Source organism: Colletotrichum scovillei (assembly GCF_011075155.1).
Source record: "Colletotrichum scovillei strain TJNH1 chromosome Unknown Contig00004, whole genome shotgun sequence".
Taxonomy (NCBI): domain Eukaryota; kingdom Fungi; phylum Ascomycota; class Sordariomycetes; order Glomerellales; family Glomerellaceae; genus Colletotrichum; species Colletotrichum scovillei.
In genome coordinates, this window is record NW_023336262.1 from 2,834,225 (window position 1) to 2,860,699 (window position 26,475).

The 26,475-nt window shown below is 53.2% G+C and overlaps 8 protein-coding genes across 8 annotated transcripts; 2 read left to right on the plus strand and 6 right to left on the minus strand.

Moving 5' to 3' along the window:
• Positions 1-1,693: 1,693 nt before the first annotated feature.
• Positions 1,694-6,020, plus strand: HER10_EVM0011402 (bZIP transcription factor). The gene is made up of 2 exons (XM_035480835.1): positions 1,694-3,868; positions 3,919-6,020. Exons 1-2 carry the CDS (start codon positions 3,081-3,083, stop codon positions 4,961-4,963), a joined length of 1,833 nt encoding a protein of 610 aa, XP_035335370.1. The 5' UTR covers positions 1,694-3,080; the 3' UTR covers positions 4,964-6,020.
• Positions 6,021-10,659: 4,639 nt separating this feature from the next.
• Positions 10,660-14,398, minus strand: HER10_EVM0010811 (uncharacterized protein). Its single transcript, XM_035480259.1, has 6 exons — positions 13,187-14,398; positions 12,761-12,974; positions 12,615-12,648; positions 12,472-12,530; positions 12,078-12,142; positions 10,660-11,568 (listed from the first exon to the last, which is right to left on the minus strand). The coding sequence occupies exons 1-6, from the start codon at positions 13,909-13,911 to the stop codon at positions 11,517-11,519; spliced, it is 1,149 nt and encodes a 382-aa protein (XP_035335324.1). The 5' UTR covers positions 13,912-14,398; the 3' UTR covers positions 10,660-11,516.
• Positions 14,399-14,832: 434 nt separating this feature from the next.
• On the minus strand, positions 14,833-16,912 carry HER10_EVM0001624 (uncharacterized protein). The gene is made up of 5 exons (XM_035482864.1): positions 16,749-16,912; positions 16,603-16,677; positions 15,915-16,551; positions 15,809-15,861; positions 14,833-15,686 (listed from the first exon to the last, which is right to left on the minus strand). The coding sequence occupies exons 1-5, from the start codon at positions 16,798-16,800 to the stop codon at positions 15,154-15,156; spliced, it is 1,350 nt and encodes a 449-aa protein (XP_035334661.1). The 5' UTR covers positions 16,801-16,912; the 3' UTR covers positions 14,833-15,153.
• Positions 16,913-17,366: 454 nt separating this feature from the next.
• HER10_EVM0011946 (tho complex subunit 7) lies at positions 17,367-18,431 on the plus strand (the record flags this gene model as incomplete). The annotated part of the gene is made up of 1 exon (XM_035481354.1): positions 17,367-18,431. The coding sequence occupies one exon, from the start codon at positions 17,367-17,369 to the stop codon at positions 18,429-18,431; it is 1,065 nt and encodes a 354-aa protein (XP_035335414.1).
• Positions 18,432-18,598: 167 nt separating this feature from the next.
• HER10_EVM0003736 (tubulin-specific chaperone Rbl2) lies at positions 18,599-19,085 on the minus strand (the record flags this gene model as incomplete). Its single annotated transcript, XM_035473400.1, has 2 exons — positions 18,599-18,796; positions 18,906-19,085. The coding sequence occupies 2 exons, from the start codon at positions 19,083-19,085 to the stop codon at positions 18,599-18,601; spliced, it is 378 nt and encodes a 125-aa protein (XP_035334828.1).
• A 1,113-nt stretch (positions 19,086-20,198) lies between these two features.
• Positions 20,199-21,014, minus strand: HER10_EVM0002773 (uncharacterized protein; the record flags this gene model as incomplete). Its single annotated transcript, XM_035472468.1, has 2 exons — positions 20,199-20,543; positions 20,604-21,014. The coding sequence occupies 2 exons, from the start codon at positions 21,012-21,014 to the stop codon at positions 20,199-20,201; spliced, it is 756 nt and encodes a 251-aa protein (XP_035334744.1).
• A 948-nt stretch (positions 21,015-21,962) lies between these two features.
• Positions 21,963-23,374, minus strand: HER10_EVM0007563 (sphingoid long-chain base transporter RSB1). Its single transcript, XM_035477116.1, has 2 exons — positions 22,795-23,374; positions 21,963-22,722 (listed from the first exon to the last, which is right to left on the minus strand). Exons 1-2 carry the CDS (start codon positions 23,106-23,108, stop codon positions 21,993-21,995), a joined length of 1,044 nt encoding a protein of 347 aa, XP_035335097.1. The 5' UTR covers positions 23,109-23,374; the 3' UTR covers positions 21,963-21,992.
• Positions 23,375-24,520: 1,146 nt separating this feature from the next.
• HER10_EVM0007696 (TAM domain methyltransferase) lies at positions 24,521-26,334 on the minus strand (the record flags this gene model as incomplete). The annotated part of the gene is made up of 10 exons (XM_035477242.1): positions 26,150-26,334; positions 26,065-26,097; positions 25,868-25,958; positions 25,758-25,799; positions 25,543-25,697; positions 25,434-25,471; positions 25,228-25,365; positions 24,921-25,169; positions 24,681-24,851; positions 24,521-24,617 (listed from the first exon to the last, which is right to left on the minus strand). Exons 1-10 carry the CDS (start codon positions 26,186-26,188, stop codon positions 24,521-24,523), a joined length of 1,053 nt encoding a protein of 350 aa, XP_035335106.1. The 5' UTR covers positions 26,189-26,334.
• Positions 26,335-26,475: the final 141 nt, after the last annotated feature.

A 26,475-nucleotide genomic window follows, 5' to 3' on the forward strand; every position in this document is an offset into this window, starting at 1 on the left:
GTTCAGGCTTGAGCCCTCCGTCCACTGCCGTCCCACGCCACCTTCCCTGTTTCTCTCGGTGCTTCCTTAGCCACTGAACAATGATTTGCCGAACGGACAATGGCCCAAGCTGCAAGCCCAACCCCCACCGTCTGCGAGCCGTGACCGCCATTCCATTTTCGCTCATCAAGTTTCCCTTCGCTCAGGTCCTTCCCATCCATCTGCTTCTTTTTTAGAAAAAAATAAAAAAATAAAAAGCTTCTTTTTTTTTTTTCTGCCTTCTATTGGGCGGTTCCGGCTTGCGGCCGAGCCGTAAAGCCCTCCACCGGGCCTCTCATTGTCGTCTCCCTCTCCCTTGACAAGACCCGCCCGCCGCTCGCCTGTCTTCCGGCAAGATCCCCGTCCACCCAGACCCGGCGCATCGAGGTCACGACCCAAAAGGCCCAGAACTCTGAATCTCTTGTCATCCTGCTCACCTCTGACCTCATTCGCCGGCCGGCCGCCGTCGTTCCCCCAGCGGTCCTACACTGACAGACGCATACCCGGCCACACTTCCCAACTTGCGCCCCCCAAAAGGGCCCCAGTCAGTGAGCCACTGGGCCGAGAGAGCGCACAGAGAATCCAGTCGGAGCGCATCGGCTGGACGTGGGGTTGGGTTTCGCTTTGGCTTGAGCAATCGTCCATCTTTCAACTTCCCTTCCGTGACCCTCTCTTCTCTGTATTGGCTAGTACCTTGCCCTTTTCTACCCGCCCTGAGCGCGCGCGCCGCGTTCCTATCAATCCCCAGAGTCTCTTTGCAATTCGCAAGCCCTAGGTCTTGTTCTAAACCAGTCCCTCTCGGCCTCCAGGTACATTGCCCCTAGTTTAGTACGCCGAACAGTACCTTAGCCCGCCTAGCTTGCTGCCTTCTCTTGAGTCTTGGGTACCGAGAGAAGGCAGTAGACACTGACAAGCAAGTCTATCAAGTTTGATAGAGTCAGTGAGGTGAGAAGGAGAGTTCGAGGCGGTCTAAAGCCAAACGGAACCCCTGCTCAATGCTCCTTCACTCTGCCCGCGCCCCATGTCTCGTCCTTGTCTTGTTCCAAGGAAGCATTCTACGGCGCCGTCTGTCCGTCGCAAAAGTAAGTAGTGTCCATCCCATCCGTTTGCCGTTCTCAGGGCTCTCTCGGTTTCGCCAGATTTGGATCAAATCATCGCCACAAGACATTGTGAAAAGACACTGGCTACGGATGAATTTCCGAATAGTATTAACAAACCAATGCGAGAAGGCATACTATTACCGCACACAGAATTACAAGACGAATATGGGCTAGCAGGTATTCGCCGTGAAGCCCCGAAAGTATCTTACCTAAAGGGAACAGGGACAAGAGGACTTATCTCGCCTTGGCATCATGATCTCGCTCTCTCTCTTCCCCCTCGGCTCACTCTTCTATCTTGCTCGTCCTATAATCGCCGAAGAGTATGGCCGCTCCCACTCGTCAGAAAACTTGCCTGGTTCTCTCTTGCTGACTGGGCCCGTTGACCACACACCCACCCCGTCCCTATCCTCGGCCACCCTCCACAAACAAGTGACCACACACCCACCAATGCGCATCGCATCCCACCCGCAACGGGCTGCTCTTTCCTACCGTAGTCCAAGGTATCCGTAGACTCTAGGTAAGGTAGGTACGAGTGCTTCCTTCCTTCCTCTGCCTCACCAGCTCCACTCTACTGTCTCCGTCTCGCTCCCCCTCCCGTCCTTGCTGTTCTCGCGCCGTCAATACCGTCCGTACCTTACCGTACCGTACCGTGGTGACCCTCTTCCTCCGTAAGCTCCCATAGGTAGCCAGTCTGAGGTGAAATCCCAATTCCCTCAGTCTTCTGTTCTTTTCCCCACTGCCCTTCTAACCCTGGACTGGGATCTGGACCCGGGCCAGCCTGACCTTCCACACTACCCGCGACCTTACATTGCCTTACTGCGACTCTCCTCCTTCCCCCCCGTCCCATGTCCACCGTATCCTTCTCGAAGCCAAGCAAAGTACCTCACCCCCGGCCACCGTTTCCAACCAGGTACCTCATCCCGGGAATCGCGCAGAAGTGCCGCCTTTGCTGTTGAAAATACAAAACCTTCCCTCTTCCTCCTCCAGCTCTACCTTGCCCGCCCACCAAGAAAACGAGATCACACACCACACACACACACACACACACACACACACACCATACTGCGTACTCACACGCACACATTCATACAGACACTATCCGCACTCGCTCGCCCATCCAGCGTCAACCGTACATACCTACATACATATACATACTTTCGGCACCCCATCCTTCAGACGGTTTCCCTATCGTTGCAACACACATTTGTTTATTATTGTCCCATCATCCCTCTTCCCCACGTCGTCTCACTCTCGACGCAGCTCATCTACGCTGCTTCATCGACTCGACTCACACACACATACTCAAGGCTTTTCCCCCGCCCTGTGTATCTGACCAGACCAACTACTTTTTCCCTCGCCACAAGATCTGGAGTGCATCGCAGCGCCGTAACACTCGAACAAGAAGAATAACCGATTCCCTAAAAGCCTGTGAGTCTGTTTCTCCCCTTCAGAGCCGTTGTTCTACCTCGTCGTCCTGCACGCACTGCCCTTTAAAACTTTCCGACCACCCTCCGCCCGCACATCCTCTCATCCCATCCCCACCAACCTCTCTTATCACTCATCACGCTCGACCACCTCCGCCCTCTGCTTTTTCCCTTACTTTCTTGCCCTCAACTCAACCCGCGTACGTCTTGCTTGGCCCTCCGAACGAGTCTCGCACAAAAAGCTCGCTTCTCGCCTCTGACTGCAAGTTCCCGCTGCGCAATACATGCATCTTTGCCGCTCAATACACAGCAGCCCAAGCGCATACTCCTCCATACCCTCGTCTGCAATTCTCAGAGTGCGCAGCACCCGTCTCCACATCTCACTCACACCCAAAAATAAACCCTGGGCCACCAACCGTCCTCACCGCTGTGCTGCACCCGACTAACACGCCCTCGCAAGATTGGAAAAATAGGCACCATTGCCATCACAGCACAACATCGCAGTCCACACTCGACTGCTGATTTCACATAACCAGAAATGGTCTCAACGTACCAGATGCCGTCCTTCTACAGACCGACACCTTTGACTGTAGACACAACACAAGCGCAAAAGTACTACGAAGAGGAGGACCACAGCATCCTCGACGAAACTATCTTGGATCACAGCGCACTCGACTCGGGCCTGGAAATGTCGCCTCCCATGGTTGATAGCAGAAGAGATTCCTTCGCCGTTGGCGGCTCTCTCTTCTCACCAAAGACGGAGGACTGGCAGTCGGTCGATATGCAATCCGTGCCATCCAACAACCCCTTCATCGAGCAGCAACACAACAACAACCCCTTCATGCGCCTAGATCATGCTCAGCCTTCCCCTTTCGCCCCTCAAGGCAACGGATGGTCTCTGAGCAATACCTCTGGCTCTTGCACCCCTCTCCAGCAATTCGATGGCATGCCGGCTGAATACGACAATGGTGCTCCCATGTTCCAGAGACCTGTCCCGGGTCAGACGCCCTTCACCAACCCCACCGGTCAAATCAACATGTTCGCACCCATCGGATCAGGCAACCAGTCCATACCAACTTCCCCGCAAAAGGGATGGATCGGCCAGGCGGAATCTATGGCCAAGAAGATGCGCCCTGGTAGCCCTACCATCCGCTCACACAACGACATGAGAAGGGGTGACGGCATCCGCAAGAAGAACGCCCGCTTCGATATCCCGGCCGAGCGCAATCTCAGCAACATCGATCACCTCATCGCTCAGTCCACCGATGAGCAAGAGATCAAGGAGCTTAAGCAGCAAAAGCGACTGCTGAGGAATCGCCAGGCAGCGTAAGTGCACACTCACTTCCCTTCAATTCCACTCACTAACATTGCAACAGCCTTGACTCTCGCCAGAGAAAGAAACAACACACCGAGCGACTTGAAGATGAGAAGAAACAATTCACCGCTGTGCTCACCGATCTGGAGGAAGAGATGGCCGACATGAGGAAACAGATGGAGCAGCTTTTGAGAGAGAAGCAGTTCAACCAGGAGTACATCGAGTCACTCACCATGGAGAAGGAGGAGATGATCCGCTCCCACACGATCGAGACCGGCGAGCTCCGGAAGAAGGTCAGCGTCCTTACCGACCACGTCCAGCGTCTCGAGAGCGCCGCCATGACTGCTCCTGCCAACAACAACTATGTATCTGGCTACGACGACATGGACGGCATGACCATGCCGGGCAGCTGGGACAACGTCAACTTCCTCGGCGAGTACCCCATGGAGCAGGAAGTCAAGCAGGAACTCCAGGTGGTTCCGGCCAAGAAGGCTGAGGTTTCCTTCCCCGTCGACTCCGAGAAGTCTTCCTCCCAGGGCGGTATTCTCTTCATGCTCTTCCTCGTCGGTGCCTTTGTTCTTTCCAGCCGTTCTACCCCCGCCATTCCCCGGGTCTCCGAGGACGTCCGCGCTGAAGCTGCCACCCTCCTCGAGAACGTGTTCAAGGATGCCGGCGTGAACGGAGCATCCAACACCCTCAACGCTCTCGCTCCTCAGCCTTCCGGCGGCTCGTGGGTCGACAACTCGGCCATGCCTATGGGTGACACCTCAATGGGCGGTGTCGCGCCTTCGATGCTCGGCCAGCTTGGCGACTCTCTCACCCAGCCTACCGATGAACAAGCAAATGAGCAACTCTTTGGACTCTCGGCTGCTCAGTACAACGGCGTCAGCTCGCAGGATTTCCTCAACAACGCCCCCGAGCGCACCACCAGCCAAGGACGCAAGAACCTTGCCGATGCCCTCTCAGCGATGCGGACCAACAAGCAATCCGCAGCCGACGTCTACACTAGATCACTACTTTGGGATCAGATCCCCAGCGAAGTCGTCAGAAACTTTGCCAAAATGGTGTCCGAAAGCAACAGCGCGAAAGCGGGCGCTAACGAATAACGAAGACCAAAAAAATTACGATCCCATGATCACATCAACGAATCTCAACTCTTAGCTCAAAATATCATTCTACCAACCATCTTTTTTTCCTTTCAGCCGAAGCTCATCATACACTTCTACCGCTCCCGCGGACAAAACCCCAGACATTGTTGCTCACGCACCAAACAATCCTCTTTTCACCGCCAAATGATCGAAGCTCTTCGGACATACTTACTTTCCACCCGCTTTATTTTTGTGATTTTCATTTTGGGACGCCATTTCCCTCCGGTATCTAGCAAGCGAGCGAGCATTCTGGGTTTAGTCTGATATCTCTGTATTTCACATATCTAGTTTGGTATCTACTGCTCTTTTCAGGCAAGGAGGGACGGGACAGGGGAGAAGAGCATGGGAACACGGGACGGCCAAGCTTTTCCAACCTTTGTACAATGGGGGCAACGGGGTTGGCTTGGAAATGGAGGGTGGTCACATGGAATCTTGGGTTACTGGAGGAGAGCAGGTCTCACACAATGAGGGACGTCATCTCACAGGAGACGGAGGATAGGGGAGGGGGGTGGTGTTCGGTTGGGGATCATGTTGCTTTTGTTCTTTTGTCTGATTTTCCTTTTGTTTTATTTCCTTTTATTTCCTTTTTTGGCCTTGACTGGAAAGATGGACAGCACCGCACGAAGTTGCAGATTGTTGACGAGAAACGAGAAAGCGTCTCGCGACGAAACGTGGAAACGGAAATGAGTCGAAACGAACCTCATGATCAATGACAATCAAACGAAACGAAATTTTTACCACGTCACTACTTCTACGAAAGCCTTTTTTTTCTTTGATATTTTCTGCACATCTTATTGCGACATAAACCGACACTAGTACCGGCACACACGCGCACAAACACCAGGACAGACACTAGGAGAGAGAGAGCATTTGGATATTCGGGTAATGAGCAGTCAGACAGCCTGCCGTTGGCCCCCATCTTCTTCATGTTTTTGCCCCCTCGCCTTTCCTTTGGCGTGGGGGAGATCATTCTATTCATGTAGCTACTTGCAAATCTCCAACAAAGATACCAAGGATTCTTCATTGCCTTACTTACCATTCCTTGAAAACATGCCTATCTATGCTTTTGCCATGATGTGACGCGCAGTAGCCGACCATGGGAACAGATGACACTGACAGGTTACTGACTACTCGTTAACCCCCCGGCCCCAGGTGAGGTTGAAGTGAAAGACTGGCAAGGAGTCATCGTCCCTCGTGCGTCGCTGATCGGTTGATCCGATCCGCGAGGAGCGCAGGAAACTTTTTTGACGCATGGGGAGGGAAAGGGATTCTCGGTCAACGTTTGGGAGAGGAGGAAACTGGCTAGGCAACACCCAATGCGGACCAAGCCTAGAGGCTGAGTACCCAGTATGGTAGTGTAAGTTCCTAGGTACATAGGTGGGTTCCCTGCCGAGGGGGGGGCGATGGCGGGTTACCGTGCCATATAACAACGGTTCTACTAAGATGATCAACGTTTTTGGGTCACTCCTCGGTCTGGAGGGCTCGTTATTGGGGGTAGAGTTCGTTGAGGGGACGGTAATGGAGGGACGAAGTTACGAAAGCAAACAAGCCAACGCCGGTCCGGAAACTTGGAATGAGGGCGAGGATAGAAGCGTGACGGCCTAGATATGGACGGCGAGAAGGATGAGCACGGGGAGGGTGGGGCAACGGGAACGGACGAACAAAACGAAACGATGTACACAGGGAAATCATGTTGAACGCAGAGGCGAATGAGACCATCTATTGGTTCTCGTTTTGGGAGTGTACGTGATAAGATGGGCATTGTAAGGTCCGATGGGGTTGTGGCTTGGGTGGTGCGAGGTGTGGAGAGTGGAGGGTGAGAGAGGGAAGGGTACATGATCGTTCCCGGTTTCCGAAGTGTGCGTGTGAGTGTGTGACTTGTTTCCGTTGGTCAGGGTCGTAGTTTTTGTTTTTTTGGTGGTTTTGGCACGACTCTCGGGATCGTTAGTGTTGAAGAATATTGACCACTGAGATGCGAGAGAAGTGGGTGAGTGACCAGAATTTCATCATGGTATTTTCCTGCCTACCAGCAAGGTTCAGTTTCCACTTTCGGGATGATCCCATTTTTGAAATCCGGGAATAGTGCGAGATGTCCCCCCGTCTGCTTGAGGCACAGCAAGAGTAGTATGTGAGGATCGGGGTGGTAGCGGTGGGAGGCATGCGGGCGTTAGCGTTGGTCGCATGAGAAGGGCAAGACGATGGGCGGGGAGGGATTTTGGAGATGTGGGATTGGTTGATAATGCAGCTTATTCTGCTCGGGGCGGCGCGTGAGAGCTGGGTGCGAACGAAGGGGGGGACTTGACTGGACTGGGTGGGCTGAGATATTCTGCTGCCTCTATACTAGTGACATGCAGGTTCAAAGAGACGGACTTTTTCGCGGACTTTGGTTAGAATCTACCTATCCGTACGGAGTACCTTCCTTACCTAAGGTGAGTTGAGGCCGGGCTGAGGATGTGGGTGTAAGTCTGGAGGCGGAGGCGCGGAGGCGGGGATGAATCTGGGTGGCTGGGAAAGGGGAGCTTGGGTGAGCACAGAGAGAGAGCTTGGAGCTTGGGGCAAGTGAATTGCATTAGGTTGAGAATTTAGACCCGAGAGCTTTTTTGAGAAGAATGGTATTGTTTCCGGCTGAAGAAGTATAGGCTACAGGGTAGCGCCGCCGAACTGCCTTGTTTCGCGCGGTGGTACAAAGTAAGAGCTGCGGAAAGATGTGCCGTGAGTGTGAGAGAGAGGCAAGCCACACTTGTACGCGCAACGCTAGAGTAGTCACTCGGGCGGTGCGGATGGGAAGGATGTAGATGGCGGTAGTGGTGGTGCTTTTTGCCAGGATTTCTTTTCTTCCTGCAGGTTTTCTTGGAGATTTAGAGCCAAGAGTAGCTTGTCTTTTTTTCGATGAGCTCACTTGTGTCATGGAAGGAGACTTGGTGTGAGAGGAAATGTGAAGCGAGGTAAGGTAAGGTGAGGTAGGGCACCCCCAAGAAGGGACAACTGAGATTCTCCCGTATTTCTTTGGCATTGTGAGATGTCCCATGTGGTGGTCATAATGGTGGTAATATGTCAACGAGTCGCACCAAGACCATCTAGGCGTCTTCCAAAATAAGAATAAATGATGGAGGATAAAGGTGGTAAGATGACAGGCAGACGTATTACAGGGGCAGAAACCGAATCCTGCTCTTCCTCGCGTGGGCTTTTCCATTGGAGTCATCACTTCCATCGTGGGCAGAAGCACACCAGAACAGGGGAGGAAACACCACCCACCCACCCAACCTGTCGTCGCTCGTATGCGTGTCTCAGACACTCTCGAGGCCGCATGCTTGAGCTCGCGCTCACGGGAGCCAAGATGCGTTGCAGTTGCCCAGTGGATAGGTAGGCAGGGCAGGGGGGAAGCAGTGGTTGGAGCCCGTCACGGGTTTGAGCTGATGACTGGGCATTGTGATTCTTCTTTCCACTGGTTTTGTTGATTTAGAGGCCATCTATCTGTCTCTCATTCCACGGATGTCTCTATCCCCGTATGCACGCCGACTCGCTTCTCCTGCATGAGTTCGCATGATGCTGCTTCCTAACCCCCAGCTGCAGGCAGCGAGAGCCGCCGCCGCCGCTACCGCCGCTGCTGTTGCAGCGCGTGATACAGAGTACCATGCGAGGAAGGGCGTGTAAGTCGCAAATTGTGAGTACCCATGTATACGTGCAACAGAGAAGGTGGAAAACGCCAGAAGAATGCCGTGAGGTAAAGGGTGAAAAAAGTCTATGTTAGTCTCACCGTACTTTGCTCGGAGGCGAGAGATGCTAAGGCAAGGTCAGGATCTAGGTCAAGGACCGGTGAATACATTAGTCTCAAGGTGTGGATGGAGGCGAAACGGTTCTGCGCACTGCGATTTCCCGGAATCTTACTGGCCTTTTCTTCACCTTTAGAAAATTGCACTTGTGCTGTTAGGTGCAGAAACGGTCTGGTGGCGATGGGAATTTCCTCGCATCGTCCGCTTGGTTTCTTCTCTACTACTGTTGCATCGCGGAGGCAGGTGAGCAGCAAAATAATGAGAGAGGGAAAATCATGCAAGCCATGAGTTAGCCTTGCGTCGCCGCGATGCGCAAAGTTCGGATGGGAGAAGGAAAGTGGCCAGAGAGCGGCAGCAGTTCGTCTCTTTTCTTGCAGGAGAACATCCTCTCCCCTATCCCCCCCCTTTCCCGACATCGCATCTCGAAGCGGAACTAAGGTGAAGCCAAGATGAGTCTTGCGATGTAATCCAGAAGGTCCGGTCGACGGGATTGCTGACGTTGCATCTTTTCATTGGGCCGTTGCACCTATCTAGCACCTAGCTCTTTACAAGTGTAGCTCCAAGAGATATCTCTCTCTTCCCGCTTTTGCTGCAAACTGGCTTGACGAGATGAACTGCTGCTCCGTGACTCTCTCAATCTTTGCGGAGAGTTTGGGGAAAAAAGAAAAGATGGACCCGATCGATCTTCGCCCCATGCAGGAGTAATGCAAGAAGAACGCGCGCGGCACGTGTGAGCTTGTCGGATCTGGATTGCGCGGACATGGAGAGGGAGATGCGCATGGTAAATCACCCCCCGTGCCATTTCCACTTCCACTAAGGCACGTTCTACTGCAAGTCTCCAAGATACTTCTGTCCGATGTTCAGGTGCGAAGTTACGGAAGAAAGGGGATGCAAATCAATGACGATGCATTCTTGCCTCGCGTCTTCGCTTCTTTTACGCGCTTGAGTCAAGGTAAGATGCAAGCGCTGCCACCGTTTCGCTGGGCTTGGTCTATACTTTGAGTAAAACGGAATCGATAGACGGTGAGTATAGGTATAAACGGTCATACGTTTGTTTGGTTGTTCTGCCTTTGCTGGTTGCTCGGGCGGTTCTCGGTATAGACGGCCATACCTGCCTACTCAACTTCACCAGATCTTGACAGAGGACCCTCAAGTAGTCTGTTCCGTGGTCCTATTCTCATACGCTACCCATACATTCAGGGAAGGCGGGGGGAAGTTCAAAAGACATGTCTCATCGGCTCCTTGTGTCTCACTACGAACAACATGTTTCTCGAGGACGAAACGCCGTGTAGGTCCTATTCTCATACGCTACCCATACATTCAGGGAAGGCGGGGGGAAGTTCAAAAGACATGTCTCATCGGCTCCTTGTGTCTCACTACGAACAACATGTTTCTCGAGGACGAAACGCCGTGTAACCCCTTTGGTGATACCCTTCGTACAGCTCTCCACACAGGTACCCCTGAGGTGAACGGAAACCCGCAGGAAAAAACACAATTGCGAGAAAGAAGTAAGGGGCGGATGGCCGGGTGAGGGCGAGGAGGCAGTGGCAGCGCCAAAAGAGTTGAGAAGAATAAGAGGAGAGAGAGAAAGAGAGGGGTTTGACGTTACGATGCTACGATTTTGCAACGTCTCGGTATCACCCCGCCCTGACAGCCCCTCGTTCTCCATAGGCTGCTGGAAGAAGCAAGTCCGTGGCACCTTGGGAAACCGAAACGATACTCGGACAACATTGAGATATTGGTCCGGCCCGGCGAAAGGCACGGTATGCTTCTCCCGCCCGTGTAGATACCCGGGTCGGGTGCACCCGTGCCCCGTGGCCACGTCTACCCGGCGTCCGTCATCCGTCATCAGTCATCAGTCACACTACCCACAAGATGGATGGCCGATGAGATCTCATTGAATAGAATGCAATCGCTTTTTTCTTGAAATATGATTGCCTATGATGATAGTGCGGGGTATGTAGAACAATAAAATAATAAAGCAAAAGGACAGTATGAGCCTTTGCGACGGTAGCCAGAAACTTGCTGTAGGCATAAACATGGGCCATAAGCTCCGTGTCTCCCATATAGAGCACAGGTGCTTGACCTGCAAGTCCATCTCAACGACATATTGGAGACGAGGCAAAGACTTCACGAGAGGACCAGAACAGCTTGCTCTCCCCCTTTCCCTGTCTCGCTGGGAGCCAGCTTCTCTGCTTTCCCCACGCTCGCGAGACCCAAAGGTTTCGCCCGTCCGACGGCGCACAGCGTGAGCACGTCGACAAATCGTCGTTTCCCACATGGGGTACCTGGGTCTATTTGTCGCCGTACGCACTTTGTCCCGCCTGATGAGATCGTCGTGGTACCCCTATCCCACCATGTGTGGACGCTCAGGAGAGGGGTAAGAGGATGAAAACATAAACTTATCAACGGAAAGGCTGACACAGGGACTCATGTTTTGTGTCCCCATTTCTCTCTTCCCCTCCTTTCGACATCGTCGCTGTGCTTCGGCCACACAATCAGGATGCCCCAAGGAACGGCCGAAGCCTCGTGTCACGATCTCGCACATTGGGTGACACCGCGACAGGAAAGGACAGAGAGAGGGGGAGGAAGTGTGACCGCCGGGTAGAAGCTGAGCGGGACTGCCGAACCGGAACGTGCCACCCGTTTCGAGTATGTGATGCCGTGTCACCGGTGGTTCGGTCATCTCATGCACACACTTGGCTTCCCCCGTTCCGTGACTTTCTGCCTCCTTGTCTCTACTTCTTCTTCTTATCTCCAGCGTCTGGGTCATACTTTTCCTTCCAGATCCTATAGAGTTTGCGGGTGGTTAGCCTTTGGGTATCACTGGAAATTCTGGCCACACGGTGTGGTGCCAGACTGTGTGGGCAATGGCGTCAGGAACACAAAGATTGGGGGGAAAGGACAGGCGAGCAAGTGGACTGGCAGGCAAGCAGAAAGTAACCGCGACGAATTGCAGCCCCGGGAAGCAGCATCGAGTCTTCGCGGGCGCTCTGGGGAACGCGGCGCAGCGCAGGAGGGCTTGCAGCGGCAGGTAACCGCGTGCAGCTCCGGGAAAGCTGACGGTCATCCAAGATTGAATGACAGGGCGAGCTCCCGCATTTTGGGGGGAATGCAGAGCAAAACAAAGCCTTGGGAGCCTATCAACGCCGCAGCGCGCAAGTCATCCGCGACAAGGGAGCTGCAGCTTTCCCCCCTCCTTACCAGTGATGCATGCGCCGAATCCAGCTCTGGGGAAAACCTCCCCCAACGAACCAGTGGATGAGAAAGAAAGGAATGAACAGACAGGCTCGACTTACCATGAATTGCCTAGTGTTTTGTTGCCGTTCTTTTCAGCCAACCGGTAGTAACGGGCTGCTGCGAACTGGACATGTTGTCAGCCTCATGTGATGACATCGAGCATGCGTCCTGCGCGGGTTCCTGTCCGCGGCCGTCTTTTAGGGTCGCCGTATTGATGCCCAACCTGGACCGAAGCAGGTTGCTTACAACCCAAGTAGGACGTCAACCAGTATCAGCGTGCTCTCTCACGCATCTCATGACATGTGTGGTCTCGCTGAGTGCAAGCCACACAATACCTGAGGCTGCTGAGGCTGATGCTGGCTGCCCCTAAAGACCAAGTTCAAGGTCTTACGTCGCAGGACCCGGTAGACGGAATGCCGCTCAAAATGGTGGGTGATTTGTGACCAAACGTACCTTGTCCTTTTTACATCCGAAGCCTTCTACATAGCACCAGGCTACCTCGTTCATGGCATCTGAGACGAGCAAGGCGGGTTAGCGCACCGCTACACATCAATTGGGCCTCAACGCCTCGGAGTGCATCATGGTGGCAGACTTACCAGCATCTCCAAGGTTCGCCGCAGTCTCATAGTACTATGACGACAAGATGTCAGTTCTAGACCTTCAAGGCGTATCCACCTTGGGCTTTCAAAGGCATTCCTTGCCCCCCTCTCCCCTCCTCCGGTCTGTGGACGGGATAACTCACCTGCTTTGCCGCTATTGGGTCCTTGGCTGTGCCCCAACCGTGTCGAAAGGAATTCGCCAGCTCGAATATGGCCAGAACGAGCTCGCCCTTGGCAGCACCACCCTTTTTGAGCCCTGCCTTCAACGCCATCTGCTCGACGGTTGCCGCATTCGACGCCGCCGCCGAGAGATACTTGATGGCCCCTTCTGGGTCTGGTTCGCAACCCCATCCGTGTCTGTTGACCCTTGTCAGCAAATTCGTCCAAATAGCCCAAGTATCGTGGCACCTGTGAGGTCCTGCCTCCAAAGCGCTCCCCCGTCCTCAGATGCAACATGATCGCCCGGCGAGCCGTAGCACGCCCCGCGCCACGATCCCGTCTTATAGGTACGGGGAAAGTGCCGAGCGGGAGTCGAGACCAGTCCGCATGCAAGGCAAAAGGCAACTCACCTCAAAGAAAGACCGTATAGGAACTGGCTCAGGGTGTTATTCGCCCCTTTCGGGTCAGCCAGGCGGGCGAACATGGCCGTCGAGTTCTCGAAGTCTCCCGCCTCGTGCAGCCGGATAGCCTCCTGAATATCCTCGTCAATGGCCGGGGACGAGACCGCTGCGCCCTGCGTCCTGCCCCTCGCCATATCACCCCCACCACCCGCGTCGTTCGCCAACGGCGTCGCGGGCCTGCTCTTATTCGCCGAAGCCAGCATGGTCGCGCGCTTCTCCCACTGCAGCTCGTCCCCCTCGCCGCCCTCGGCCGTGGTCACGATGTCGGGTAGGTTCTGCGGGACGTTTTCTGACGAGGCGGGCGAGCGGCTGAGGTGCAGCCGCTCCGATAGCCGTCTCCCAATCTTGCCATTGTTGTTCGAGTGGGAGTTTGAGGTCGAGCTCGCCTGCGAGGAGGCGGACGCGCTGCGCGAGCGGCTGTTGCCGAAGAAGACGTCGAGGCTGCGCCGGGGCTTCTGGCCGCTGCCGCCGTCGTTGCCGTTCGGGTTTAGGTAGTGTTCCTTGCCGTCGTCGAAGCCCGGGGGCCCGCTCGGGGGGTGGATGACCTCTTGTGTGTGTGTGTCTGATCGAATGAATTTGAACTCGGGGGCCGCCAGCCTGTCTACTGCATCCTTGCTGCTGTGCTCGCCGTTGTCGAGTTTCTCCTTCTTCTTGAGAACGTCGCGTATGCCCATGATGACGTCGGGAAAGAATTAGTGCTGATCCAGCATGTATGCTTGGAGCTCTTGGACTAGGTAGGTCAGGTCTAGAAATAGGAGGGCCGGGAAATTAGAAAACAGCGACAAGAAGAAAGAAGGTGTCTTTGGCAAAGAGCAATTGTTCAATTATCCATGAGTAAAAATCCAACAACGACCTATGTTCAACGCAGGACAGGCAGTGTTGTCAGACTTGGTGCTATTCTCAGCTTCGGGAAAGGATGAAGAGAGTGTGTAGTCCAAGGGGCTGAGCAGATGGCGGTGCTGTTCAAAGACGCGAATCCTCCCACAAGGCAGCGGCAGCAGCCTCAGATCAGCAAGCCCCCCGATCCGACCACGATATGGCCGCCAAATGACGGGTCTCCATTAGCGCCTCGCAATACGCTCCCCTAGCCCGCTGTCCGAGGGGGACAAAGGAGGGCTGATCAGAAGACGACATGTGGACAGTGGCGCCGACTGCTCCGACTGGAAATGGGGGCGAAAAAGGCCCAAGAGGGGTCTCTGGGCAGTGGGAACTTGAAGCTTGTGTGGTGTGTCAGCGCAAGGAATTGTCATCGAATGACGGCTGATTTCAGGAGTCCACAGGGGAGAGGAATGGCGGGGTAAAATTCTAATGGAAATTTTAATTGATTTAGTTGAGACACCCGCGAACAGTTGGGCCGGCCCGCACGCGGAAATGATGCTTGGCCCAATGTCACTCTTCCACATGGGGGATTCTATACCAATATCACGTACAGTACTAATGAAAATAATAGCTGACGATGAGTTCATCTTTTTTTGGAATGAAATTGTTTGAGACTCAAGAAGAGATCAGACATCGACAGGACATAGAGTCTTAAATGTCGTTCTGTTTTACCTCGGCTCACATCATGTATTACATTTTTGTTTCTTCTCTTTGTCTTCCATAATTTATATTTCTATCCATTTCTGCTATGTTTGTTTGGTCTTTTTTCTTCTTCGTAATCATTATCATGATCTTCTATTCTTCTCTGCTTTGTGCTTGGTATCTTGGTATCTTGGTATCAATGCTCTGTTTCTGCATTTTCTTTGTGGATATAGTTTGTGGTTTTCTTCCCCAATCGTTTTCGTGACCTTGAAGTATGTCCGCCGTCAAATGGCTCGAAGCCTTTCTTGGTCTGGACTCCTTCAAGGACTGGATAGCAAGCATGTTAGTAGTGAAAAGAGACCTTTCGGCCTCGGCAAGGTGGCATCAGATCACAATCAGAAAGAGATATAATCCTTCTGAACCTTGAAGTCAGTATCATCACCAGCACCATCGGTGATAAACTCCTCCACTTCGTCTGAGTCCACGTCGTCGCTGTCGACCGGCTCGTCATCGCTCGACAAATCCTCCATCTCGTCGCCGTCCGCCCGTTTTCGAAGGACGCTTGCCCTCTCACGGTGAAGGAGCTTGCAGCCCCTGGTTTTACACTTGCCCGTGTTGCTGAAGTCGGGGCACTCGAAGACGTGTCGCTCTTCGCATTCGTCTCCCTTGTCGCAGAAGCCGTACATCCCAAAGGAACGGCAGACCAGAGCACCTGAGGATACACTAGAATGAGCATAGGGACAAGTAGAGTTGGCACAGTTGCCCTTGACGAAGTGAACGCAAGTCGGAATGCGCTGGGGCGTCAAGTCATGGGACAGATCACAAGAATCCCCACTGGCGCAGGTTCCCTTGTGCAGCATCTCACGGCAAATGGCAACTTTCGTTGCATCGTGCTTGTATCGACAAGATGGTCCCTTGGCACATGAACCTAAAATGAAATGATGGTGGTTAGTGGAGTCCGGTATATCATACCCACTTGAGCAAGAAATCATCCAAATCTGTCGGATCGGATATTGCGTGGGCAATCGAATAAGATTGTGAATAAAATACCAGTCAGCGAAAACATGCTGCAAGGCACGTCGACCTTTTTGACGCCAATTTGGCTGGGGGAGCGACTCAAGTTAGCAATTGTCGGCCAGAAGCGAGGGGTTCATACCGTTGAGCTTTGAGCACACCGTCACGGTAAAGATTACCGGTCTTGCTTCGATGAAATTTGACACCCCCAACGAAGGCGACTTTGGGGGTAGCGTTGACTGGGTGCAGATCTCCTGTACGATTGTAAGTTTGCTCCGCTGTGCAAGGCTGTAGTAGTAACGCACCCGACACCTTGATGAGCTTGCTGCCGCTATTCGCGACACGGAAGCGAATGCCTTGAATCTCTATCTCGTGATTACCTGTCGCTGTCGGGTTAGTAGGAGTATGCGGTGCGCTTGCATTGCCGCTGTAGCGTTGGAAATGGTTGGCGAGCTGTTGTTGCTCGCGCGCGTCCTGCTGATGAATCCTCTGTTGGCGCGATGCCTCGATGGCCTTGACATGTGCTTCATTGGTCTTGTCGTAAACGGCCGAGTTGATCAGCGACCTCTGACCGCGAGTATTCTTCGAGATCCAGGCGCCCGAGGACGTCGTCGAAACGGAACCTTCCGCAGGAGAAGACGCATCGGAAGGAGGTGTTTGGGTTCCATCTTTGTTTACCACCAAGGACCGGTGCCGAAAACCTGTCGGGCCTCCTCGGGTGGAGGGGTATGGCTGGACTCGATGCTTGTGAGGGAAGGCGCCATGTCGGTGAGTGTTGTCTGTGATATGTAAGCGCAGGATAATTTTATCGGTCTCAAGATTAAACATACGACGATGATAGGAAGCCTGGCTGCTTGGGACTGATTGAACGCCAGCTTGCTGGGCCTTGTGAAGGTTGATCTTGCCTGTTTGCCACTACGTTAGAGAATACGCGCTCATGTCACATGTGTCTGGTTACAGAAAAAACAATACGTACCCGCAAGCTGGCCGATTCTGGCCAGCAGTTCTTGTTCTTCCTGAGACGGCATTTCCTAGTATTGCAGAGTTGTACTGTCTTTTTGTTGTGGTGTTTCTGAGTTTTGCGACCAAAGAAATGCTGTTGCGCCTGAGGGAGGTTGTGTGTTTTTGCGAAGATGAGATCACCGAATGTTGGGAGGGTAGACGCTTTGACAGTGTGATCGGAGTTTCCTTGTCTTGGGCAGGTAGAGGGGACGGTGACCCACTTCACAGCGCTTAAGGCTTGCGAGGTAGCTGACCAATCTGCGCTAAGCAAGGCATGTGTGGCTGCTGGCATGCTACTGCAAGGCTGTGACAGAAGAAAGGTGCACGACCTGGAGCTTCTTTTCCTCTACAGCTGCTCCTTTGAGTTCAGTCCTGCATTTTCATCATCGTCAACTGCGGTATCCGATTTGTCGCTCACATTAATCGCACCATCTTGCAACACTCACCTCAGAAGAAGTACGGCTTTATTGTTCTTGAGCTGATTGGCAGGACAAGCGAGGAATCGACCTCCTACAGCACAGCCCCAGGCTCATCTAGCTTTTACAGTTCGACAAGCGACACAATACAGCTTTCCTTAATTCAATCCCGCAAAATGGCGTCAACTTGGAGTCTTCTGGATGATAAGGAAGAGCAGGAATTGCACAAAACCCGACTGGTCAACATCGAGGAGAAGCCCTTCAAGCGGATCACCAAGCGGCTCACATCCATCTCGACGATTGTAAATGCCCACTCGAAACAGCAACCTACCCCTCCGCCTGAGGGCGCAAACGGCGACAATGACGCCGATACTGAAGTGAAGGAGGAAACGAAGACAGCTCAAACCCTGCGAGAGATTGATCAGATCAAAGACGACCTCACCCTCGACTTCGCTGCATTCGATAGCAGTATTGCCCGCCTACAATTCCTCCTTGATGCGAATGTACGCGAGCGCGAACGCTACAAAGCTGACCAGCAACGCATTCTCGAGGAATGCCAAAACGTCCGAGACAACAACGCGCGGCTGCGCGAACAGCTGGATGGCGCCAGGGCGACGCTTGCCCAACGTAAGGAGTATGACAAGCTCGCCAACGCGCTCATGGCTAAGGGTCTGCGGCCGCGCGGGGAGCAGGAGTCGAACCTGAAGAAGCTCGAGGAGGAGATCCGCGACCTGGAGAAGGAGAGCGAGACCTACGCGGTGACGTGGCGGGAGCGACGCGATCAGTTCAGCAAAATTATGGATGAAGGCATGCAACTGCGCAGACAGATCCGCGACGAGAAGGAGGAGGTCGAGAGACGGGAGGGCATGAACGAAGACGGCGAAGAGGACGGCGACGCTTCTAGAGGGGGCAACACGCCTCGACACGTCTCCAGCGGCAACGTCACGCCGCACCCAGACAGCGGTGCTGTGCCGAGACCGGCGTCGGCGCACGAGGGTCAGTCGGAGGATCAGTCTGAGGGTCTCAAGCCTCGAGCGAGTGGCCTGGGCGGCTTTTCGCGATCTGGCAGCGCCGTCCCGAGTCAGAATGGCACTCCTCAGCCTCAAGATGACGATGAGGGCGAGATTGAAGAGGGAGAGGACGTCGAGATGGATGACCGCCATGATACCCAACTTACTTCGGGAGGCGATACGCCTCAAATCACAGTAGACGCACCGGAGAGCATGGAGGTGGACAGCTAAACAAATCAAGTGCTTCGGAGGATCCTAGAATAGTCCCTCAATTGAGATACCCATTAAATCAGGCAGCTATCGTGCCTCTGACGCTCGCCTGTCCTTAACACAACGCAATCCCTAACCTCTTCTCATCTTTGATATCAGAACGCAGGGAAAAAGAAATAATCATAACTCTAAGCAGAGACGTCGTCCTTGAGATACGTCTTCTCCTCCTTGCCCTTTGCGAGCGCAAGTCTCGCCGTCTCCAGCTCCTCAGGCGACGCACCGCCGCTCTCAGCCAGAGCAATCTGCTCCTCGAGCTTGACGGTCGCGTCCTCGACGCGGGTTCTCAACTCGGGGAACACCTTTTGCGTCTCCTCCACCGCGAGTTTCTAGTCCCCCAAAGTCAGTCAGTCGGGGTGTTACACTACAAGACGAATCACAGATACCTCGGAGAAGCGAGGATTTCGACCGTATTGGCGGTGGTGGGGAGCGACTTACCAGCTGCTTGAGCATGTACTCCCGGTTACCGTCCTCATCGGGTTTGCCTTCCTTGATCTCATTCTCCAGAGTCGTGACCTTGCCTCTTTGCTGGATGAGTTCCTTCTCGTACGAGATCTCCTCCTTGAGGAGTCTGGTGACGGAGAGAGTCGCGACGGTGAGCTGGGAGGGGGGCGCCATGGTTGTGTATTGGTGAGGTGGTGCTGAAGAAGTTTTAAATAGCGGCGGGGTGAAAGATGCAAGTTTGCAGTTATATCCGATGAATGGGGTTCAAGATGGATATTTTCTGCTGCGGTGATGCGTGAGAATGGGGTCTTTCGGTGAAGAAAGGCAAGTTGAAGTGTCGTCCGTCTTGTAATTACATACCTTCCTATGCTTCGGCTGATTGCTTTCCTGCTTTTGTTTACTACACGGGATCCCGGCTGTTCCTGCTGCTTGGCTGGCTACGTCAAGGTGCACACAGGCTGGTGCCTTGGAAAGGGTTTTGGTGGGGGTTTCACGGCGGGGTGCATCCCGGCAACCTTACCTCATCCTCAGCAACCCTTTCTGGGAAACTCGTCTTCTTCATGCGACCATTCGTGGGCATCTATCTCTCAAGGCAACACGGAAACCGCTCATCTTCTTGATGGCTGCCTGCTGCTAGCTATGTGCTCATTCTCGGGAATTCTCTTCTCATTTTGTCCAAATTCATAGAAGTAATGACATGGTGCTCCTTCAAGGTGCGAGAGACCATGGATCGTGTGTTACCATCGACAGTATGAAGTTCACTGCATCAACCGTCTAACCTAGGCAGCAGCCTTCATGCCACTTAGATTATCGCCTGTTGAAGAATATACGTATCAATGAGATTGGTTTTAAGTGAGTAAAGTAATACATGAATTTCCACGTGTTGAAGTCAGGTCGAGACGACAATCATACAATGGCATTGCTGGGTTTGATAACCGTGTATGAAGAACCCCATGCGTTGGATGCATTTGGCGACGATTTTAATGTCTTTGCGCTGACAATCTTGTTCACAACGAATCTCCCACCAAACATCTATCTAAACTCAATCAAGATTGCAACAAGCACGATACAGGCGCCATCACGTATCGTTTACTTTGGTCTCCAGGCTGACTATATTTGGCGCTGGTTTACTGAAATGGTAACATGGGTTCATTGATCGTCACTCGTAGCTACGGCATACCATCATATAAGACAGGACCCTCCAGCCGCTAGCAATACAATGCTGCGCTCAAAACATTCACCTCCATAGCGAGTATAACCACTTTCGAAGCCCGTGCTATCTTGAGTCTAAGCCGACAGAGCCTCCAGCCCCTTCTTCGCAAGAAGCTCAACAGCATCAGCCGTCTCGGACAGAACAGAAAGGAACGGCGAGTGCGCAGACTTCAGCTTCAACTTGGTCGCCTCGGGTCCCAGGAGCTGCTGCATCTGCTCCTGCGCAAAGTACGGAATCGCCTGGTCGTCTTCGCAGCCGACGTACATGCAGGTAATGTCGTGCCAGGGCTCGTACGTCATCGTCTCCTGGAACGAGATCGTCGTCTGGTGCTTCAACAAGCTCTTTGCCTTTTCCCTTGCCTCTGCAGGCACATCTCCGTAGAGGGGCTCATCGGCGGTCACGATATGGATTCGGCCGTCCTACCGTATCCGGTCAGTATAACAAGCATCGCAGGAAAGACACGAGGACGCTTTCCTCACCTCTACCCTGTTCCATGGGGGATACACATCGCCCGTCATGCTCAAGATGCTCTGCCCCTTTTGCCCCACAAACGCAGCGAGGTATACAAAGATAATCACGCCGCCGGGCTTGCCCTCCGCGGCTCTCTGCTTGAATCCGAAGCCCTTGACGCCTTCAGCTGCCGCGAGACCGCCGTATGAATGAGCGACTAGGACGATCTGCTGACCTTGATCGGCGAGCTCTTGCAGCACGGCACCGGTGGCGGCCGCGTCGTCGTATAAGCCCTTTGTTGGCGGCTCAGAGCCGACGGATTGGTGCCTCACGCCGCGGGTCTCCCAGCCTCGTGCGTGTAGTTCGTCGCGGAGGTCTTGGAAGTGCTCTGGCGAGTGCCATGCTCCTGGGGTGAGCACGATGATGGGTTTGCTGGACATTGTAGGAGAATGCTGTGGTTTGATCTAGACGTCTTTTCACAGTCGAATGCAAGCTTGAGCCGATTACAAGAGAAAAGAGGAATGATGTGTTTCTACGAACTCTATCGTACATTGGCAATGGGCATTTTATATAGCTTTTCATGTTTCTTTGGTTAGAGTGATGTTACCTAGGCGGGTGAGGCGTCCGGTGTGGATCTCGGTCATCTTTCAACGTGTAAGCACTATTGACAATCTCGGGCATCGCGTTTCGAGACCAATCATGTTAGCGCCCAAAGTCCCAAGAAGTATGGACTTGCGGTCTGAGTAGAGTCGTCCTGTCAGACCAGCCCCCTCCCGTGAACGTATCTGTCGACAGAGTTTGGTGGAGAGCTTATCGAGTTGGAGACTAAGACGACGGATGCCCTTCTGTACGGGGGGAACTCACGCCTGTTGCCGAGGTATGATGAGCCGAGGAGTCGAGAATCATTGTGACTACTTCTTTGTTTAAAGAGCTAACTAGAGCTCTTTCATGGCCATTAGCTTGTTTGGTTGGAGACTTGGGTAATTGTTGAGCATCCTCAAGAGTCTTGATCACACGAAGAAAAGCTTCATGAGATTAATAGAGTCAGTGGTGATAGCAAGGACTGATTATTATGATGTTGCAACTTGATTGAGAACTTTCGTCTCGCACTTTGTAGGCACTAAGCTACCTTACTACTACGCAATGTCCAATCTAGTTGCAATTCTGCCATAAGTCTCAGACACTGAAATTAAGCCATTCTCCTAAGTGAGCCACCGGGACTTCCTACCGGTTTACGAAAAATTGAAATCTTTACTTGAAGCATGCGAAATACGTTGCAGCTTTCTATGACGAGCGGGAAGCCTCAGAGGCTCGAAAAAGAAGAATGAAAAAATATACAATGTCAATTCGACTAGGTCCGCTGAATGATGACCCAAAATGATATCAACGCACGCTACTTTAAAAAGGGGGTATCATCTTCAAACACGCTCAAATCTCGACAGCCTCTCCTCCTCCTCGTGGTGCCTCTGATACACCTTGCTAAGCTCCTCCAAATCCCTCTCGTGATCGCCGTTCCCGCCAGTACTCCCAACGCTATCAATACCCACAAACGGCTCCGACTCGATTCTCGAAACCATCTTCCCATCCCTCAAGAACAAGGCCGGGTGGCACCCCACGATCGCCAAGAGCGCGTACCCGACAAGAAACCCCTCGAGCCCGAGAAACAATCCCTCCCCGCCGCCCCTCGCCAACGGGCCCCGAAAGCCCTCTGCGTACTCGGCGACCCTGAAACACATCCTGCCGAACAAGACGACCATGGCGGACGGCACCGCGCCGGCGAAGATGCGGAAGCGGCCCGTCAGAGGCACGTAGCCCACGTCGCGGTGGAAGGTAGTGTAGCCGTACTGTCGGTAGGAGCGGGCTGCGCGGAGGAGGATGAAGGCGAGGGACAGGCCCGCCGTGACCAGGGTTGCGAGCTGGACGGCCAGGCCCGCCAGGACGATTTTCGCGCCCATGTCGTTAGGTGCGTACGAGTCCTGGGGTGAGAGAGTGTACGGCACGTTTTGGAAGCCGACGCCGAGGCCTACGATTTGGAGGAGAAGGGCGAGGCCGTCTAGCGGGAGGAGGATGGTAGTGTAGAGTTCAGGCTTGATGAAGGAGTGTTCTGCGCCTAGTATCCGGACCATTGGTGCGAGACAGACGTAGATACTGCAAGACAGGGAATCAGCATTTGTATTTTTGTAGAGACTAACATGGCATCACAAGGGAACTTAGACATACCTTGAAGTGACAAAAATCGGGGCAATCGTGAGGAGGGCCTTGCTCTGCAGGAGAGGGTACACGGCCCAAGGGTCGCTCCAGCCAGCCATGCGGTCTACCCAGCCGAGCAACTCGAGCACGCAGGCGAGAGTCACGATGACGGAGAAGGGAGTTGTGGCGTGCCGTTGTGTTGACCGAGCGGCGACGGCGCCGTTGACGACGAGGCAGAGGGCCGAGACGGTGGCGAAGACGGCGCTGCCTGTTAGTGCTGGGCGGTAGCCGTACGGGCTGTCGGAGACGTCGCACGTCGCGAGCGTGCAGGGTGATGAAGTCATGGCGGTCGGTGTGATGCTGTTGGTGATGATGCGTCGGTGTAAGTGGTTTTGGTGTCAAGATGAGGTCGAGACGGACATCAAGTTAGACTCTTTAGAGCGAGTATCACACTCGTTCGAGGTCGATGGGTATTAGAGGATGAGAGGTGCAATAACAACACCCACCTACATCGTCAATGGCGGTACCACCGTGGTTATATGTTGCAGCAAGCATCGTGGCCACGAGCTCTCAATACCTAGGTTCCGATAGTATAAGATTACAATCTCCCAACGATCCTCCAAGATCTACCAGATAGTCGGTAAGGTAGGCAAGGCTCGTTGGTGACAGGTGTAGTAGTGTCCATAGTGTGGCCGTGTCTGCATCCTGCCTACCGCCAAGAGCTTCTAAGTTTAGAAGCGGCGGTAGAAGTTTGGCGGGTTCTCTGCTTATTTTCGGGTGGGGAAATAGCAGGAAGTGGCAGTGCCGCAGCGAACTTCGCCGGGCCTTTGCACCGCAGCACCGCACGGAAAAGCGGAGACACGCCGGGGGGGCAACGCTGGACCAAACCGCTAGAGCTTCTACCTTTCTAGGCACCCGTAACCCCGGGGATTGGGTTGGCTGAGCCGGGGGACCGGTTCCCAGTGTCGGTTCACCAAGAGCTTCCTAGTCCAATATTTGTTCTAGCTTCATCTTGCGTCTCCTCCTTTCTCCTCTTTCACGAAGGCTTGAAATGACATGCTCCTTTTAAGCTTACTAGCAACTGGCCCTAACGCCAAGTTAGTTCGCTTTTCCGAGGGGATTCGAACGGCTGCCTACCTTACCTTGACAGGGCCTCCGCAGGCACCGTCGGAAGGTGGATCAGGGTATCTACCTACACAGTAAGTGCTGTGTTGTTGGTGGCAGTCCACTGCGGCGCATTCAAATCTCCCTTGGCGCGCTTCTCCTCCAACATCCTGCCACCTCAGCCCCCCATCCAAATGCAAGCGCTACGTTAGCTTCAATGTTCTTTCTGTAAAGTTTGCCAACTTAGCATTGCCTTTGGCCTTGTTGGTCTTATTACCGCGCGGTCATGTATTGGAAATCTTACTATTGGTTCTCATAGCCGCCGTTTCAAGCATCCTAAAACCGACCGATCACAATGCGTATGTCTGGATCCTTTCACGGTTGCGGCGCTAGGTTGACGTGCGGTTGCTTCCCGGTCAACGTCAGGACAGCGGGTAGCTTCGCCTTGGAAGACCCGGGGCAGATGGTTGCTATGACTCTCGCTGTATGCGTTACATCAATCGATTCATTCATCACGGCTGCGAGAGATCCAAATCGTTTCACGTAGAGTGGTATGCAGGAGAGAAGCATTTTCTCATCAACTAAGGGGCCATTTACATCTACGACTATAGACAACCCCTGACACCCGAAAGCTACTGATTTTGCATCATCATCATTGCGCTCCCTCCTCTGCCTCCTCTGCCTCCGTCTCCTCCTGAGGCACCGGCGGGGTCTTTTCCTTCTCCGGCTTGCGACCAGTGATGCAGTAGCTGGTCTCTCTTATTAGCACCCCGAAGCAGCATGACAACTTCACGTAAAAATACGGTACTTACACGGGACAATACGCGTGGTAGCTCTTGTTCTTGAGGTCATTCCGAACGTCGATGAGGAAGACGTTGACCTCGTCGCGCGTCCAGCCGAGCACGCGGGTGAAGGCGGCCATGCACAAGGCTTCGAGCGCAGAGCCGAAGTTCTCCTGCGTCCATAAGCCGAGCTTCTTATACCTAGTCGGTTCAGTTAGCCTTTCCCTTCTTTTCCCATGTGTGTCCACACTGCTTCAGTGAGTAGGGTACCTCTCATCCTTGGGCCAGGTGTTGTGAGGCCACTTGAAGATGCGGAGCTCAACGTCAACGAACCCGGCCTCAATCATCTTGTTCTTCAGCGGAGGCGCCTCAACAAATTTGCGACCCGTAATTTCGGAAGCCTCGTGCAGCATATTGACGTATTTGACAATCGAAGAGTCTTTGGGCAACAGGTCGTCGTCAGACTTGGGCATGACGTCGGCTTCTTGAAGTTCCAGGTATCCACCAGGGGTGAGATTGCTACTTCGATCAGTACAGGAAGCTCAAAAGAAAGTACAGCTCTAATTGCGTAACTCACTCGTAGCATCTCTTGATGAAAACATCCCAGTCGTCAATAGCTGCGGTCATAAATCGGCTGTGGATATACTCAAAAGGCTGAGAATAAGTCCACACGTCCTCGACATCGTCAATCTCGAACCTGACGTTCGGAGGTACGCTGCAACCTTTTCGTTAGCATGGAAAAAAAAAAAGAATTGATGTGCTGAGAGCGAGGATATCTCATACAAATCCGCCCGTACAGGCGAGAGGTCAACGCCCAATACCTGGATATTAAGTCAAATCTCAAGCTCTTTCCCACTTCATTAAGTCAAACATGGGTCATGCTGCAGCATACCTCGGACTCAGGGTGTAAGTCGCCGAAATCCATAGCCCAGCTCCCAGTTCCAGCTCCAATGTCAAGCACTCGCCCGACCTTTGCGGTATCATCGCACGGCGGCGCCATTCCAAGTCTGTCGTCGAATGTGTAGACGCAAATATCATGCTGCAAGTCTAGACCAACTTGTTAGAAAGAGCAAATCGGCAGTGGAACTTTGCAAAACTACAGCGTACCTAGCCGTTCCGCCTCCGTTTCGTCGTTGGGCATGCCATACTCTGTTTAGATTAAGATTGGTTAGTATATTTAGTCCACAGGTCTCGTCATCTGACAAGTTTAAACTCACTTCCGTCCTTGTATCGGTGATATGTCCGGCCATTTTCAATCCGGTATTCAAGGATGGAGGCACTGAGACTGGTCGTCGAAGATGCTACGCTCTATGGGGTTGAATTGCATTAGTTCAAAGACCAGAACTCGTTGCGCTCTTGTCTAGATCAAGCTGGCTGGAGGCATGGTTCTTGCGGGCCCTACGATCCAACATACCTCACCGAGTTCAGATCCACTGGTATCGGATTCCTATAGGGATGTAAGTTTCTCTACCACATGAATTGAATAATCCAAGAAGTACCTCAGCGGCGATTTCGACTTCGTGGTCAACTTCAGCCATTTTCGCGTCGTGATCGGTGGTAAAGAATGTCCCGTAACAGGGTTTGTTGGTTCCGGTGGGAGCAAGGGCCTACGTTCTATCTCTTCAATTACTTGTTTCTTGGCCTAACAATGAAGCAAAAGACTTGACTAACGCTTGCATTCGGCGCCGGCTATGAAAGAAGAACCTTGGAAAGCAAGATAAATACCTGACGGGGAGGTCTCTGCTTTTTGTGACGAGAGACCTGACCGGTCGACTCTGCATCTGCGACCCCTCTTTCCTTGGCCTGAAGACATGCAACCAACAGC